Source organism: Notolepis coatsorum, assembly GCF_963971535.1.
Source record: "Notolepis coatsorum genome assembly, chromosome: 10".
NCBI lineage: Eukaryota > Metazoa > Chordata > Actinopteri > Aulopiformes > Paralepididae > Notolepis > Notolepis coatsorum.
The window spans coordinates 79,511,885-79,530,988 of NC_140174.1; the positions used below are offsets into that span (position 1 = coordinate 79,511,885).

Below are 19,104 nucleotides of genomic sequence, written 5' to 3' on the forward strand. Positions count from 1 at the left end.
GTGAACTGTGCATAGCTGAATAGACTGTATTTTAACGTTGGTCATATGGTGGTACTTGGAGAGCCAGCTACGTTCTCAGGTGGTACTTAGTGTAAAAAGTTTGAGAACCACTGGTCTAGAGTCTAGACACTTATGCTGTTTCCTTGACAACAATGTGGAAGCTCTGGCTAGTTTGCTACAAAGCAATGCAAAGTCAATGGAGTCGAACTCCTGTCTGTACAAGCTGACTGAAGGCCGTCAAATATGGCTAGGGTTTAAGAGATTAACTGACTACCTCTGCTTCGCTCGGAGCGGGGGGAAAAAAGATATCAAGGTTGCTTAGTGTTCTGCTCACTCTGCCATTGCTTTGCACTTTCTGACTAGGCTCAGTATACTGAAGAATCCACACGGATGCTCTTACATCTTCTGTGCAAGATGGCAGTTGCTCGGAGCAGAACATTAAGTGATTTAAAAAATTGCCGCATTTCTCGGAGACGCTCTCTGATTGGCCACTGACTGACGCTCTCTGATTGGCCACTGACATGTTTGCCCAATCGCGTGACGAGCTCTGTCTTTGCCATTTCCGCGTCGAACAGCCTGCAAACTACTTGGCGTTCTATCGCCATGCTCTAAGACAAACTCTAACCTTAACCAACTTCGAAAGAGTGCCTAAGCTTAACCGTCGAAAGAACTTGCCGTCACGCTCTAAGACAAACTCTAACCTTAACCAACTTCGAAAGAGTGCCTAAGCTTAACCAGTGTAGAAACAGGCGTCGGCCAATCAGAGAGCGTCTCAGAGAAATGCGGCTAGGAAAAAAAAATAACGCATATATTCTCTGCTTCGAAGTGGTTATGCTTTGGCCCTCTTTCGAAGTGGGTTATGCTTAGAGTCATGGTTAGGGTTAGCACTCTAAGCATAACCCACTTCGAAAGAGGGCCAAAGCATAACCACTTCGAAGCAGAGAATATATATGTACAGGGCGGAAGAGACCCTTTGGAGCTAAACCAGCTTCGCTCAACCAATCAGAAAGGGTATTTTCTTCTTCGCTGTACGTGGGCTAGCCAATCAGAGAGCGTCTTCGCAAACAGAGGCTACGGGAAAAAAATCACGCTTACATGACGCACCCAGTAACTCACCGAGTAGCCTCCAGCTGCAGCCCCGGAGATGTTCTCTCACAGGCAACTTCCGCCAGCCACACGACATTTCTGCCGCTGACAGGACACGCGCTGATTGGCGGAAACTACGGAAGTATCTCAAAGTACGTCTGACGTATCTCGAAGTACGTCTGACGTATAAATATGCCTTAAGGTCGGAGCATAGACTGAGTCTCTCATTACAAGACCCTGGTATTGAACAAGTGAAGGAGGCAAAATTGTTGGGTGTAACTATTGACGAGGCACTACTTTGGTCTACCCAGATTAATAACATGGTTACCAGGATGAGTATAAACATCTCCATAATAAGAATAAATGCCTACCTCCTAACGAATACAACAATTAAAATGGTAGTACCATTTAGTCTTGTCCCATCTTGACTACTGCCCAGCAATTTGGTCTAGCGCGTCAAAACAAGAGCTTAGTAAACTCCAGCTCACTCAAAATAGAGCTGCCCGACTCACTAAGGAATAGTGTGGAGGGAATGCATGCTAGACTGTCGTGGATGAGGGTGGAGGAGAGACTAGCATGCAGTTTGATTAGGTTTTTAAAGAACATTTGTACCTTGGGTAAACCCACTCAATTGTATTCTATGCTTTTATCCACCAATGATAGACATGACCATAATACCAGACATGCTTCAAGTAGTCGCTTCACCCTACCTCTGCCTAGAACCAACGCTCTAAAGAAAACTGCAATGTATAGAGCCATAACATACTGGAATAGGATCCCATTACATATTATACGGACGGAAAACAAGGACAGTTTCAAAAAGAAACTCAAAGGAGCCATAATCCGTAAGGAAATTAATATATGTCATGCATGAGTGTATGCTGCAGCCATGTTATCCAAAACTTCTTCTGATTACTTTGTGTGTTTTTTCTTTTCTTTTTAAAGGTATGGTGAAATTGATGTTTTAGTAACATTGATGAGCATTCTAAAAGCAATTCTTAAAAATATTCAATTTTAAAAACAATCTTAAATTGTATTTAACACTGTATTTTGTATTTAGTTTTGTTTTGTTTTTTTGTTTTCTGTTTCTTTGCTTGCATGTAATTTTAGCCATCTTAATTGTTAGTTTCATTGTGTATTGTATGTTGAGTACTGGCTTTTAATAATTCTGTTTTTCAATAATTGTTTTTGTATGTTTTTTTGTGTGGACCCCAGGAAGACTAGCTGGTTGCCATGGCACCAGCTAATGGGGATCCGTAATAAAATCAAATCAAATCGCTTAGATCAATAACACTTGTGTTACCTAAAAGCTGTAAATAGTTATGTAATGCCATTAGATTTGAAACGCATTTTAGCATTACAACCCAATAACTGAACTATGTTTGTATTTGTTACACCTTATCCTCAGTATTTTGAGACACTGGGTAACACCATTAACCTCTCATCTAGGGACATCTATGGATCTCAGGTATGGACAAATCCATTATTGGAATACAGGTAGGTACAGAGCAAACGCTGTCTGATTGACAGGACTCCCTGGAAGAAGAGATCTTGTATCTCAATGGGACATTCCTGGATAAATAAAGGATAAATAAATTGATTGATTGATTGAAAACTTTATTAACAGATTGCAGAATGGGTACAGTACAGTACAGTACAGTACAGCTCAATACATATAATTGTTAAGGGGATGCAGACCAGAGAAAGACTTTCGTCCCCCATTTTCAATTCATCATAACATATATGACATACACGACATACAGATAGACAGTACTGCTACATCTATACATTTATGACATACCAGATTTGCAAATACAGTATTGTTTGTGATAGGAGGGGTGGGTGGGTGGGTGGGGGACACTGTACAACTGTACAAGCAAAACTGTACATTGGAATATTGACAAAACCATACTTGGTCATTTACTGTACATTGGAGGGGGTTGGGTTACAACACAAAATGGGTTTTAACATTTTAGTTTATTTCATGCGGATATGATCTGTAATACCTGATCGGTACAATATCTACTAACCTGATCAATACAAGCCCCCCCCCCCCCCTCTCATGGAACAAGGAACTCTTCAATCAATCACTCTCAACAACCGCACGTCAGCGCAGACGTACTTGCTTTTGACGTTCGATTAACGTTCGCTAACGGACGTAGAGAAACGTCAGACGTACTTCGAGAGACGTCAGACGTACTTAGAGATACTTCCGTACTTTCCGCCAATCAGCGCGTGTCCTGTCAGCGGCAGAAATGTCGTGTGGCTGGCGGAAGTTGCCCGTGAGAGAACATCTCCGGGGATGCAGCTGGACCCTATTGAACTCACCCGCTCACAGTTAACCACTCTGCCCCTAGTGGAGGCTCACAGGAAATGCGCTTTGTGTAAAGCGCTTCACATCTATGACGCTGTGTATCCTTGTTCGTTCTTTCTTCAGGAAACCCAAAGGGAGCCATGCTGACCCATGAGAACATGGTGTCAAACGCTGCAGGGGTTCTCAAGAGCTTTGAGGTATGAATCATTGATCTGAGTCTCAACTTCATTTTGAGGTATAAATCAATGATCTGAAACTACTTAATTTTGAGGTATAAATCGATGATCTCAGTCTTTACTTAACCCTTTCACTGCCACACGACAGAAGGTTAACCCTTTACTATCACACAACCGACGGTCGCCGGGTTGTGTGTGGCAGTGAAAGGGGTTAACCTTATGTGTATTGTCGCATTGAAAGGGTTAACCGTTTGGTAGTGCGGCAGTGAAAGGGTTAATTATGAGGTATAAATCAATCATCCGAGTCTACTTCATTTTGAGGTATAAATCAATACTACTTCATTGTACAAGCCTGTTATCACAAAGTCAGTATGAATGTCAAATCAGGATTAAACTCAGTCACCTTTTTAAGCTGATATAAATCTTTATGATTTGTACATTTATAGCATAGATTATAGTAAATTGTACCTGATATAAGTTTACATGAAGATGGGGTCTTTTATTCCTTTTAATTCGTTTAAGGAAATAAAACGGAATGACTTGAAATGCATGAATAAATGCCAATTTTTCAGTAACTGGACCAGATTGACAAAAAGAAGGGTGCCTTGAAGTTTGTACTTGGAACGCACATGTCGAGACTGGTACGGTCCTTTAACATCCCTGAATGTGTGCTTCACATGTAACCTGTACTTGTTACTAACGGAGGCGTGTTGCTCTCCTTTTAGACGGCAGTGTCGCCTAATCCTCGGGATGTCAGCATCTCCTTCCTGCCTCTGGCACACATGTTTGAAAGGGTTGTCCAGGTAAGATCTAGAAACGCTTATTAATAATTCATTAATTCAGACCTGCCCTGTCAGACCTCCTCCTCCAACAACAACATACCCCCTATGCCCTATCCACACCTCGGGTCTGCCGACGCCAACCTCCAACCGGACCAATCGGCCAACCTGGGGTGACGGGTCGTGCTGTCGCTGCCCCTTCTCTGGGCACATAAGAGACTCTACAACATCATTTGGGCTTGGGGGTCCAACATTTCTGATATGAAGGAAGGTTCATTGTGATTTATTTATTGAGTGACTGAGTGACTCTCCATGGCGGTGTTCCAGACAGTGATGTACTTATTGAGTGACTCTCCATGGCGGTGTTCCAGACAGTGATGTACTTATTGAGTGACTCTCCATGGCGGTGTTCTAGACAGTGATGTACTTATTGAGTGACTCTCCATGGCGGTGTTCCAGACAGTGATGTACTTATTGAGTGACTCTCCATGGCGGTGTTCCAGACAGTGATGTACTTATTGAGTGACTCTCCATGGTGGTGTTCCAGACAGTGATGTACTTATTGAGTGAATCTCCATGGTGGTGTTCCAGACAGTGATGTACTTATTGAGTGACTGTCCATGTCGGTGTTCCAGACAGTGATGTACTTATTGAGTGACTCTCCATGGCGGTGTTCCAGACAGTGATGTACTTATTGAGTGAATCTCCATGGTGGTGTTCCAGACAGTGATGTACTTATTGAGTGACTCTCCATGGCGGTGTTCCAGACAGTGATGTACTTATTGAGTGACTCTCCATGGTGGTGTTCCAGACAGTGATGTACTTATTGAGTGACTCTCCATGGTGGTGTTCCAGACAGTGATGTACTTATTGAGTGACTATCCATGGCGGTGTTCCAGACAGTGATGTACTTATTGAGTGACTCTCCATGGCGGTGTTCCAGACAGTGATGTACTTATTGAGTGACTCTCCATGGCGGTGTTCCAGACGGTGATATACGGCGCTGGGGCCAAGGTGGGCTTCTTCCAGGGAGACATCAAACTGCTGCCGGACGACATGAAGACCCTGCAGCCCACCATTTTCCCAGTGGTGCCTCGACTTCTCAACCGCGTCTACGACAAAGTGAGTCTATGTGCCGATGAAATGCGCGAAAAATCTACATTTTGGTTTTCCTAGGGCAGCTGGTTGCTTTTTCTTCAAGATGATGCCACATTTAATTAATCTAAAACAAGCTCTTGTTGATGGGCTGCTGTTTGAGGGCTTGTGTTTTGCTGCCCGACGATGACCAATATTCAGAAAGTTCTTATCAAGGGACATGTTGATGCCTGATGGGGAACTGAATTGGAAGGATAAAACTAAAGATTCTCGTGTTTTTAGGTTCAGAGTGGAGCCAAAACGCCTTTCAAGAAATGGCTGCTCAACTTTGCTGTGGGGAGGAAGCACGCTGAAGTGAAGCAGGGCATCATCAGGAGTGACAGCATCTGGGATTGGCTCATCTTCCACAAAGTCCAGGTACTGGATCATTGGAGGTTGTACTCACTGTAGGTGTCAGTTTAACCTCTTGAGAGGAACCCAGTAAACTGACTCTGTGCTCTTGTCTCCAGGCATCTTTTGGAGGACGTTTGAGGGTGATGGTGACGGGAGCGGCGCCCATTTCTCCCGCTGTTCTCAACTTGCTCAGGGCTGCTCTGGGTTGCCAGGTACTGAAAACATCCACCCTCACTCACATTATACTTGCGTTATATAAAAGCATACCATTTTATTTTGTTTGTTTCTAAACATATTTATCCAGGGGCCCACTACATCTGGAGAATGCATGGCCTGGACCTATATTCATAGTGCTGATCTGGTGTCAGTCACCAAGAACATGTGGTCTTCATCACCTTCAAATGAACAGACTAAAGCAGACTCTATGATTATTACTCCCACTTTCAGAAGATGTGTGAATATGGACCCTGACTTCCTAAATAAAGCTAACCAACACTGTCACTTTAAGCAGTTTAGTGGCATCTGTGCCTCCCCACTGACATTGATTACCTCATGTTGTCGAGACTACCCGTCATGCTGACCTGGCTAAACTCTTGTTTTTTATTTAGATTTTCGAGGCGTATGGCCAAACGGAGTGCACTGCCGCCTGCACATTCACCATGCCAGGAGACTGTACCTCTGGTATGTACAGTAGTTCCCCAGAGGAAACCCTGAACTCTACCTTCTGGTATGTACTGTACAGTAGTTCCCCAGAGGAAACCCTGAACTCTACCTTCTGGTATGTACTGTACAGTAGTTCCCCAGAGGAAACCCTAGATTCTACCTTCTGGTATGTAATGTACAGTAGTTCCCCAGAGGAAACCCTAAACTCTACCTTCTGGTATGTACTGTACAGTAGTTCCCCAGAGGAAACCCTGAACTCTACCTTCTGGTATGTACTGTACAGTAGTTCCCCAGAGGAAACCCTAGACTCTACCTTCTGGTATGTACTGTACAGTAGTTCCCCAGAGGAAACCCTAAACTCTACCTTCTGGTATGTACTGTACAGTAGTTCCCCAGAGGAAACCCTAAACTCTACCTTCTGGTATGTACTGTACAGTAGTTCCCCAGAGGAAACCCTGAACTCTACCTTCTGGTATGTACTGTACTGTAGTTCCCCAGAGGAAACCCTGAACTCTACCTTCTGGTATGTACTGTACAGTAGTTCCCCAGAGGAAACCCTGAACTCTACCTTCTGGTATGTACTGTACAGTAGTTCCCCAGAGGAAACCCTGAACTCTACCTTCTGGTATGTACTGTACAGTAGTTCCCCAGAGGAAACCCTGAACTCTACCTTCTGGTATGTACTGTACAGTAGTTCCCCAGAGGAAACCCTGAACTCTACCTTCTGGTATGTACTGTACAGTAGTTCCCCAGAGGAAACCCTAGACTCTACCTTCTGGTATGTACTGTACTGTAGTTCCCCAGAGGAAACCCTAGACTAGTCACTTTGTTACAAAGGGTCAGATTAAACCGAATATATATATTTATTGCCTGAGATCCCATGTATAATATTTGTATATCGTTTGATATCCCTTGTATATTCTTTGTACATATATACGGAATATCCCTTTAGTCTACAGGACAGACCATAATATTCGTTCTCCTATTGGAAGCGATCCCCTGGCGCCAGTGACTTACCCCCCTAGAGCTGACTTGAAAGGTACCGACGAACATGTCCCAACTAGCCCCGGTTCCGCGTAGGAATACGGCTACCTAAATACGAATGGCACTATTTGTCCACGGTACATATAAATAGGGCGCAAGAAATGTAGAACTCCTCTTAGTCCCTTGTCCCGTTCAGTCTCGTTCAGTTCCAGTTATCCAAGTGACGTCTCTCCCCACTACGCAACGTGGGCAGAGTAGGGCTCGCATCGCCCCAAGATAGAGTCTCGTGTTATCCTAATACGTTTGTTTAGCGTATCGTTCGCTATTTATTAGTAAACCTTCATTACGAGTCAAAGACCACGTGAAGTGGGTAATTGTGCGTCTACATAGAGCATTTATTGCCGCGTACTAATAGGATAGTAACGTCAAGTTCAACTGTGAACCACGGACCAACCGGAGGATTTACCCCGCCAGCAGAGCCTTTTCGGCAGGATTATTATTCTTCATTCTTCACCAAGCTGCTGGAGCAGAGAACCGCCTACCCCGCTGCTACTGTGGGATCTACACCTGCCCGTGAAGACATCACTCAAGCCCGTCTCTGTCGTACCAGAGGCTCCACGGCTTTCACCTGCACGGCGCGCACCCTGGGACCAGGCTGCCTATCCCCGCTGACACAGGGGTGATATCGCCTCCGTGAACCATTGACTTGCATAGAGCTTTGCCTCCCTCTGCTGGCTTACAACCGGTAGTACACCCCTTTCCCAGAGTACCATAGAGATAATCCTTAATATTCATTATTGATTTGCCTGCACATTCTTTGCCTTATAAGCGCATCCAAAGTGAACAAAGTAATGTAATATCATATTCTTAATGTAATAAATATTCTAAATTAGTATTTGTGTGGAAACCGTGTTATTGTGGAAGTGTTCTAATCTAATATACCTTTGTACGGTATTGGCCAGTAATGTACAAGACGGTAGTAGTTTAATGATACTAATACTTGATTAATACAGTCAGGGAATTGTACCCCTCAGTTACACACTTCTTTTTGAGCGACCTTGTGAATACATACAGGGATTCAATCTGGCCACTCTCACAAGAGGCAATTGATGGAAACTGGTCACATTTTTGCAATGGGAATGGGACCCCAGCATAATATCTCCCTTGGTGTGTGGATGGGAATCAGAGGTGGGGGCGGAGTGAGAGGGTTGCCGTTTGGCTGATGGTGGTAGTGTGAGTAGCCCTGCCTGAAACATAGTAAGCCTAATTATCTCCCTTTTTCCTTTGGCTTCCCACGGAGGAGACCTGGGCCCTCATTCATCAACGTGACTTACGCACAGATATGTGCTTAACCTGTGCGTACGACCATTTCTAAGCAAAGTGTGGGATTCATCAATTTCAACTTGAACTTGACTTCGTGCTTATATTTACGCACAGCTCGGAGCATGCATAGCTGACGCCCAGTGGTAGAACATCGTTACTACGGCATAAGCACTCCTCAGTTCTGCATTAGTTTCAACGCGGAAATAAGCTTCCGTGCATTTTACTTCCAACACTGGCGTGTTCAACTTCTGTATGACCCGTAATTCATTATAGTTCATTGTAAAATAGCGACAGTAGTGTAATTATAACGGGCTCATGCGGGAACAAGAGGTTGGCTTGCTTGTTTGGCACGGGGGGGCAGACGCAGAACACCCACCTCCAAACGCCATTTAATATTGTTTCAAATAAAAAGCGACATACTATTATTTTGTGTCATGTTTCCAAATAAGATTGGCCACAACGGAATGCTTTCTACTTCAATTTGTTGATTAGAATAGATTACCTCGCTCCGTTGAAACTTCACTGAGCTCAGCACACAGACATGATAATAACAACAACAATAATAATAATAGCTTCATTTTACATAGCGCCTTTCAAGAGAGACCCATGCAAGGTCGCTTTACATAGATGGGGGGGGGGATAACAAAGTAATAAAGATAGTGGACAGACTATGTAAATATGATGATGGGATTCAAGTTCGCGTTTTTGTTGATCATAGGCATGCTGTCAGAGTATGATATCTTAATCAAACATTCTAGAACATTTGTCGTCACAGATCATGTCATAATAGAACATAGGCTACATGGCATGGTCCATCGTGATATTGTGTAGACTGTTATTACTGTACCAGTACCACCCACTCCCGCACACAAACATGATGGAATTCAAGTTCATGTATTGAAAGGCAGGCTACATCATACATGGCAGTGAGATTCATTGTTCTTGTATATGCTCTCGTATTATTGTTTATATAGGCTACCCAATACTGACATCAAAATAGATTGTATGCCTCTAGAAATCATATGCAGCAGGTAGAAAATTGACGGAAAATCCGTCGCGATTTGGAATAAAATTGAGGAGAACTTTAATCCCTGGGTATTAATCAAACAAAACGGAAAAAGGCAGTCATATTCCAGCACGGTCTTTATTAGTGTTTGTGCTGCCCAGGCAGCAATGGTTAATAGATATCATATCCGACATCACCGTACGTGTACACGTCTGTCAGCCTGTCTCATAACACGCTTCCCTCGGTTTAGTCCATTCTTCCACATTTCATGGGGGTGTCCATTACCGTATATGGTTAATCGGGGCGGTTTTGGTATGCAAATACGTGAAAGTGTGCACGAGCCACGGCGTAGGACCAAGGTGATATTTATCATGACAGGTGTGCGTAGAACCTGTGTACGCACGTGTGATAAATCCCGTTTTTTTTGTGCGTGCACAGATTCTAAATTCTGTGCTTAAGTATGGAAATAGAACATTTTCTACGTCACGTTGATGAATGAGGGCCCTGGGTTTTATCCAGGTGTTGAATTGAAGCACACTCTTTCATTAACGCTTAAATTATTTTTGTCTTATGCCTAACATTCACCCATTCACTCACACATTCACACACCAACGGCAGAGGCAACCATGCAAGGTGCCAACCTGCTCATAGGGAGCAGTTAGGGGGTTAAGTGTCTTGCTCAAGGACATGCAGCTGGGAGGAGCTAGAATCGAACCGGGAACCTTCAAATTACCAGACGACCACTCTATCTCCTGAGCCACTGTTGCCCCTTATTAGTATTTCATTTTTGTATTCTCTCTCTCTGTATATATGCATATAAATATATATATAATACAAATCTCAAATGCATGCCAGTTGGGTAAGAGTCTTATCGACACATTATTCCATTCAAGATTATTTGTTTTTATTACATGGCGTTTTCACATTCGCCGAAATGCTTGCTTGTGATTGGTCAATAGCGCTCGTCAGAGGTCCGATATTACTCGATAACGGACCTCTGCCGAACAATAATGACCGCTGTGCGCAGCTGGACCAATCAAGCCCACTACACACACTGTATCAGTGATGCTCAGCATATGCACAGCTGCACTCAGTCATGCAATCAGACCACAGACCTGCCGGCTGCCGATAATAATAATCACTTTATTTGGGCTGACAGAGCCACAGAACAACTGCGTCTGCATTTGATCTCGTCTTGTCGATGAATTAGGTATATTGTTAGTAAGTTAGCCATGTAATAAGCGGGATAATGTATAGCCTATACTCTGTCATTGTCGCAAAATAATTGACCTTCACTGACGTTTAAAACTCCGTGTCGGTCAATTATTTTGCGACAATGACCTCGTAGCTATACATTATCCCTTACTTATTCTTATATGAAGCTAAAATAATTTTGGGTATGAATTTCAGGCTCCTGCAATAATTCAAATGATTAGAGAAAATTCACAAGACTCATCAGGCTCACTATTGAAGAATTTATATCATTTAAGTAAATGTCTACAATATTGAGAGAGAGAAAGAAACCCATGTTCTCTGACTTGGTTCCTACAGGACATGTGGGCGTTCCTGTGCCTTGTAACGTGGTGAAGCTGGTGGATGTTGAGGAGATGAACTACTTTGCCTCCAATGGGGAGGGAGAAGTAAGTTCATGGAAACCTTTTCTAAGCAAGAAATACAGATGCAGCTCAATACATTAGAATATTGTGGAAAAGTTTATTTATTTCAGTAATTCAATTCAAAAAGCGAAACTCTCATAGATTATAGATTCATTACACATAAAATTAAATATTTCAAGCTTTTATTCGTTTTAATTTTGGTTGGCTTACAGCTCATGAAAACTCCAAATTCAGTATCTCAGAAGATTTGAATATTGTGAAAAAGTTCAATATAGAAGACTCATGGTGTCACACTCTATTCAGATAATTAACTGAAAACACCTGCAAAAGTTTCCCTGAGCCTTTAAATTGTCTCAGTCTGGTTTAGTGGGCTCCACAATCATGGGGAAGACTGCTGACTTGACAGTTGTCCAGAAGACAGTCATTGACGCCCTCCACAAGGAGGGTAAGCCGCAAAAGGTTGTTGCTAAAGAAGCTGGCTGTTCAGAGTGCTGTATCCAAGCATATCCATAGAAAGTTGAGTGTCAGACGCAGAGAAGCTTGTCCATGCCTTTCTCTCCTCAAGACTGGACTACTGTAACGGACTCTTCATCGGGATTCCTGGCAAGAGCATCCAAAAGCTGCAATACATACAAAACAACGCTGCCAGGATCCTGATGAGTCCGTAAACATGAGCACATAACTCCCATCCTCCACTCCACTACATTGGCTCCCTGTCTCATCCTGGATCAACTACAAAATCCCGCTTCTCACCCATAACTGCATAAATGGACACGCACCCCTCTACCTTCAGGAACTCATCACTCCACAATCCTCCACCCGTACCCTCAGATCTGCAGGTAGCCTGCTCCTTCAGGTCCCCAATACCCGGCTCTGCACCATGGGGGACCGAGCCTTCTGCTCGGCTGCACCACGCCTGTGGAACAGCCTCCCCATCCAGCTGAGGGCACCACAGAGTCAGAGCTTCACAAGGAGTCGACTGAGGCTGGAGTCGGAGCATCAAGAGCCGCCACACACAGACGTATCCAGGACATGGGCTACAACTGTCACATTCCTCATGTTCCACTCCTGAACCAGACACAACGTCAGAAGCATCTTGCCTGGGCTAAGGTGCTCAGTGGTCCAAAGTCCTCTTTTCAGATTAAACTGGCATTGGGCATTTCATTTGGAAATCAAGGTCCCAGAGTCTGGAGGAAGAGTGGAGAGGCACATCATGCAAGTTGCTTGAAGTCCAGTGTGAAGTTTCCCCAGTCAGTGATGATTTGGGGTACTGTGTCATCTGATGGTGTTGGTCCACTGTGTTTTCTCAAGTTCAGAGTCAACGCAGCCGTCTACCAGGAAGCTTTAAAGCACTTCATGCTTCTTTCTGCTGACAAGTTTTATGGAGATGCTGATTTAATTTTCCAGCAGGACTTGGCACCTGTCCACACTGCCAAAAGTACCAATAACTGGTTTAAGCCGGCATTCCCCAAAATAACAAACGTTGGGGCGCCCCTAATCACTGGTACACGTGCCAGTTCAAAGTATCTATTCTCTTCGCCCTTAGAGGGCACGCTGGTACCTGGCTTGAGTGTACCAACCGAGTGCTGGCCTGCTCCCGCAACGAATGTCCGTGTTGCGAGATGGCCGTTGATGGCTGTCACCTGTGACAGGCAGAGGTGGGCTGGGTTGACGTTAGGCAGGTGACGGCTGGAGGTGGGTGTAGTCCGTTAAGGGGTCCGCTGCTGGGCTGGGGAGGTGGAGCAACACGCGGGCTAAACTGTGGTGCTAGGCCTAACTGAAGCTAAATGGTGGGTCGGGACGACCCCCTGTCCTGTCGCTTATACTTTAACTAGAACGCAACGTGTGCAATATCTACAGTACTCTTTGTCAGTAGCACGTCTGCTTCTTTGTTCACAATGTCTCTTTAGTATTAACTAGAAGCTAAGCTATCGCATACGACATTACTAACCCGCCCCGTGACGGGGGTCATATCCCGCGTGTCTTTAGTGTCTAGAGCTCCGGCTCTACACGTCCGCTTGCTTCTGTGGAAAAACGATGAAGAGGCAGTCCCGCTGTCTGAGTTCTGCCTTCAGCCAGCCCTTCTTCACCTGTTGTCTCTCCTGCCCAACGTCACACCAGCTCCCCCTGGCGGCAGTCCAGTATCATGTCCCACTATTAAATGTCAATATTAGGAGGTGAGTTTACACAACGTTATCCTGAACACAGTAGAGTACAAGGAATTAGGTTAGACACATTGAATTATTCTTAGACATATTCAGGTGTCTACATATATATATGTAATATATAGTTTCACCTTTTGAATTGAATTACTGAAATAAATGGACTTTTCCATGATATTCAAATTTATTGAGCTGCACCTGTATAAATTGTGGTTCAGGAAGGGAACTTTTTTTGTAGCAAATTTTATTTGCCAAGCTTGGGAGAGAAGGCAGAATACTTTGTTTTAAAACCGAGCTGTAACCTGCATTTATGTAATGTAATAATATTTTAGATATAATTAATGTAATATATATCATATTTTTGGTGTCTTATAAACCCATGGGGGTTGGACACTTTGTGTGCACAGTGCATGCCACCAAAATAAAAGGATCAATCATCGTATATCGAGACATAATCATCATATGGGTGAAGTAAGTACACCAGTAATTCCAGATTTACATACCGTGGAACTCTGAGTGTATAATTCTCTGAAGATGCACCACCATCTGTTTGTATCTACCTCAGTAAAGGCTAAATAACTAATGGTTTAATTGTTTGTTTATCCTGTGGTCCTCACCTTTTTGCCCTCTTTTTTTGTATTGTTCGAAAGTAGTTTGCCCTCCCAAGGACAGAGTAGATTATTTGTCTATTTCCTAAAATCTAATAATTCTTTTGCCTCTGCCAGGTCTGTATCAAGGGTAAAAATGTCTTCAAGGGCTACCTGAAAGATCCAGAGAAAACTGCAGAGGCCTTGGATGAACACGGTTGGCTTCACACAGGAGATGTCGGCAAATGGCTGCCGGTAAGACCTGCCAGAAGTACAAGAAGGAAAATGGGGAGGATAATATGCTGTGGGGGGGGGGGTAGAAGTGGTGCAGATGGTGCAGATAGAAAAAGGACAAAAAATAGGATCAAGATGATAATGTTATTCAACAAGGCCAATGATTAATTTTCTTAATTGGTTCTGAGAATTTTCTTATTTAGTGTTAAGGGTTCATAAACTATTGTAGCCTATTTGTAATTTTTGTTCTTACGAACCTGCTGAAGTTAATTAGATGGCATCTGTCGCCTTAACCCTGGCAGTGTTGGTGCCATGCTCTTCCTATTCAGCTACATGGGGAGTGGAGCCGCTAAACATTGTCCGGGAACCAATGTTCATGTGAATCTAGGTTGTATTTTATTTGATAGAAGTGAGTCTGGTCTCGGGACATGCAACATATATACATGCGGTGGGGAGGAGACTGTCTATTAGGAGGTGGTGGGGGTTTTGGGCATTTACGGTGGCCAGTTTCGAATTGCAGCCTCCCGTAGGTGCTCTTTAAGAGCGGTTTTGAATGTGGGCAGGGATTCACATTCCTTTACAGCTTTGGGTAGGGCATTCCACATTGTTGTGGCATAATTGCGAAACGTGTTTAGTCCCTTGTTTGAGCCGAATCTGGGTTTAACATGATTTGTTGAGCTTCCTCTGGTGTAGTGATTGTGGTATTCACTGACCTTTGGGAAGTATTTTGACATGTACATGGGCACCCCGGTCGTATAGTGTATCTTGTAGACCAGGCCCATTGCAAGTTGCTGTACTCTGTCGTCTACTCTAAGCCATCCTAGGTTGTCAAAGTGGGCAGGGGTGAGGTGGGTTCTGGGGTTCAGGTCAAGTAGTAGTCTGACCAGTTTGTTTTGTGATGTTTGTAATTTTGTTTTAAGCGCCTTTGAGGTGCTTTGGTACCATGAGGTGCACGCATAGTCATAGTACCCTTGAATGAGTGCTCCTGCCAGAGTCTTCAGGGTATTCTTGTTTACCAGAGAGGAGATCCGGTACAAGAATCTAGTTTGTTGGTTGACTTTTTTTATTACATTGGATGCCATTTTGTGCACGTGCCTGGTCTGCGATGTCGCCCGCGCCGCGGGTTCAACTCCCACTCGGGGCAATCCCTTAACAGGGGTCGAATCTGAAACACAACGCAGAGATGGCAATACAAGACCGGTTACACTAGCCAAACTATACAGATTCTCCACACAGCAGCTTGCTAGCCAAACTATACAGATTCTCCACACAGCAGCTTGCTAGCCAAACTAGACAGATTCTCCACACAGCAGCTTGCTAGCCAAACTAGACAGATTCTCCACACAGCAGCTTGCTAGCCAAACTAGACAGATTCTCCACACAGCAGCTTGCTAGCCAAACTAGACAGATTTTACACACAGCAGCTTGCTAGCCAAACTAACTGGATTCTCCACACGCCGGCTCCCAACGTCCACCATTGGTGCGAAGCAACACGACACATGAGCTGCAACATGTTCAATTGTGGTTCAATTAAGTGTCATTAGCTAATGCGGCTTTTCCCAATGCACTGTGAATGTTATGTTATCAATATGATATATCAGTGAACTAGGGCTGTCCCCGACTAAGGATTTGGATGGTCGAGTAATGATTGGCCAAAATTTGCTGTTAGTCGACTATAGGTCGACAAAAAATAAATAAAAATAAAAAAAGTATAATATTTTTAAATTTTACTTTTTTTTCTTTTTTTTTTAAATTCCATTTGGGCTTAATGTCTGAAGGAGTCGACTGAAGGCTTCTTGTCCTCTGCAGAAGCATGCAATTGGTCCACTGATGGATACATCTTGATATTTGTCTAGTCTAGTGTGTTCATTAGATGGGTGAAATCCTCTTTCAGTGCCTCTGTGCCTGTTTTCGTAGGCAGTTAGCCTCTGGTATGCGTGCCATTAGTGTTAGCCATGCTTCTAGGCCTCTTTTCTTTTGGAAAGAATGATAAATCTTTTTTTTTTAATTATTATTATTTTTTTTATATATTCGACTAAGAGGTTGGCCAGTCGACTACGGCTCCTTTCGACCCCTAATCGACTTATAGGGGTCAGCCCTACAGTGAACTAACATAACATAAAAGGGGGGGGGGGGATGAGTGAGAGAAGAGGCACAAGATGGATGAGTTAGATTGATTGAAGGAGAATGAGTGATGAGGGAAAACGGTTTGAGATAGAAAGAGATAATTGACTGGATCTGTTTTAATTGAGAGAGGCTTTTAATTTCCCTGAGGGGGGGGGGGATTTCCCTTGAGGGGGGGGGGCGCGAAAATGTATTGTTGACCCAGACAGGTTGCCAAGAACATTCGACTTGTCTAAGCAGGTGGTGTTTCACACACATGGCTGTCTGCACACTAGGGACAAGTCTTAATATGAATTCTGGAAAGCACAGATAATGAGATGGACACAAATATTTTTCGGGGGGGAAAAGTTATGTTATGAGCTCCATTGATGCAGCACCCTCCGCCTAGGTGCACCATCTGTTAGCTGTCAAACTACCTGTAGGAATGCAGTCAAAAATATCGGTAGGACCTGTAAGACTTTCTTCATTTGGACCCACAAAAATATCCTTAATCATATTTTTAAAGTTGTGCATCAAATGAGAGAAAGAAAAAGGCAGGCGTTTTCTTGAGTTTTCTATGAGCTCTCCTTTCAAAAGGCTAGAGAAAGCTCGTCTTAAAAGGTGTGCGCAGGGAGGGAAGGTGGAGTGTGTGCAGGGAGGGAAGGTGGGGTGTGTGCAGGGAGGGAAGGTGGGGTGTGCGCAGGGAGGGAAGGTGGGGTGTGCGCAGGGAGGGTAGGTGGGGTGTGCGCAGGGAGGGAAGGTGGGGTGTGCACACAGGGAGGGAATGTGGGGTGTGCACAGGGGGGGAAGGTGGGGTGTGCACTAGTGCACTGAAACCTTGCCCAGGGCCGGCGGGTTCGGGCTGGGTAGGGCTTTTTTTTTCTTTTCTTTTTTTTTTTGCGTTTTTTTTTTTATATATAACTAGGGTTATAGGATAACCTTCGTTTTAAGATTCGCTTTCTCTTTTGCCCCAGAGAAACATTTGGATGTAAATACTGCAGCGCACAGGGAGAACTCAGGGGACAAGTTCAACTCGATTGGTTGTGTTGGAATTATAGCCAGTTGGCGAACGTTTTAATTTGTTCTTGGGATGTACAGTATGTAGCCGGTTTTGTTAACGGTGTTCAACGCGTTGCTGACGTCTGGTGAGTGATATTATTATTTGCTGGGTCTCGACTCGCTACCTGTTTTGTTGTGATTTTCATTACGTTGCTCTGCTCGAAATCTGATTTCTGTTTTCTGTTTGTTTGTTTGACTGAGTAGGCTATTGTGTGTCGTGTGTGTGTGTGTGTGTGTGTGTGTGTGTGTGTCAAAGAAGATTCTATAGCCTTCAATACGTTTTACGAGGCTGATGTGTGAGTCAGAGATATAAGCGAGCACTGGGAGAGACGGCATTGCGAAACAGGCTATGTAAATGCTTCTTAGTTTTGTTTATTTATTACGTTCATATAAAACCGTGTTTCGAATATTTAAAACAAATACAAAAAAAATTATATTTTAATAATAATAATAATAATAATTTTTTTCGGGTTTTCACGCGGGCTAGGGCTTAAAATATTATTTACAGTCAGGCTTATTTTCGGGCAGGGCCTGAAGTTCACGGGCTCGGGCAGGGCTCTGGCTTTATTTCAAGGCCCTTGCAGACCACTAGTGTGCACAGGGGGGGAAGGTGGGGTGTGCACAGGGAGGGAAGGTGGGGTGTGCGCAGGGAGGGAAGGTGGGGTGTGCGCAGGGGGGGAAGGTGGGGTGTGCACAGGGAGGGAAGGTGGGGTGTGTGAAGGGGGGAAGGTGGGGTGTGTGCAGGGAGGGAAGGTGGGGTGTGCGCAGGGAGGGAAGGTGGGGTGTGTGTAGGGAGGAAGGTGGGGTGTGTGCAGGGGGGAAGGTGGGGTGTGTGCAGGGAGGGAAGGTGGGGTGTGTGCAGGGAGGAAGGTGGGGTGTGCAGTAGAGGCTGACATGCGAGTGGATTTTGACTCCCGCTCCTTCCCACTCCCACAGAAATAATCCCATCCCATCCCAATCCCAAGTGAGAGTTTCAAAAAAATCCCACTCCCTCCCACTCCCACAGAGGACTGATCCCAATCTCGTCCCAATCTCGAGCCAAACTTTTATAGAATCCCACTCCCATTTACCAATCCTGCTCCGTTTTTCTTCCTCAGTATAAAATATGCAGTACATGGGTCACATCATGTCTGTAGGGCTGTACGTTAACTTTTCTTGCACATAGCACTGGTGCTACAGAGGTTGATAGTTTTGTAGCACAGGCCAAAATCTTGTAGCACAAGTATAAAACATGTTATATTTGTAACAGTCACAAATGTGCCTATTGTATTTGTGTTCTTTAGTTGCAACTTGCAGTGCCATGTTTGGCTGTTATTTTCATGCTGACAAGTTGACGTCACACAGCCAGACACGTTACGTGTAAGGAATTATGGGATTTGGTGTTGGATGTATGGACTAGGGGTGGGAATCACCAGTTTCATCACGATACGATACAATATCGATTCTTTGAACAACGATATGATATTTGCCGATATCACAAAGTCTGCCACGATACGATACGATGCAGGTGCCTGCAATCGATAT

The 19,104-nt window shown here is 44.2% G+C and overlaps 1 protein-coding gene across 1 annotated transcript in view; it reads left to right on the forward strand.

The window, feature by feature from the left end:
• The window catches only part of acsl5 (acyl-CoA synthetase long chain family member 5), a gene marked incomplete at both ends in the record, with an annotated part of 87,850 nt that overhangs the window by 25,471 nt on the left and 43,275 nt on the right, over positions 1–19,104 (forward strand). Inside the window, 8 exons of the mRNA XM_084323687.1 lie at positions 3,524–3,597; positions 4,302–4,379; positions 5,343–5,477; positions 5,733–5,867; positions 5,960–6,055; positions 6,452–6,524; positions 11,371–11,459; positions 14,323–14,439. Coding sequence (XP_084179813.1) covers positions 3,524–3,597; positions 4,302–4,379; positions 5,343–5,477; positions 5,733–5,867; positions 5,960–6,055; positions 6,452–6,524; positions 11,371–11,459; positions 14,323–14,439 — 797 coding nt within the window. The remainder of the gene's footprint in view (positions 1–3,523; positions 3,598–4,301; positions 4,380–5,342; positions 5,478–5,732; positions 5,868–5,959; positions 6,056–6,451; positions 6,525–11,370; positions 11,460–14,322; positions 14,440–19,104) is intronic.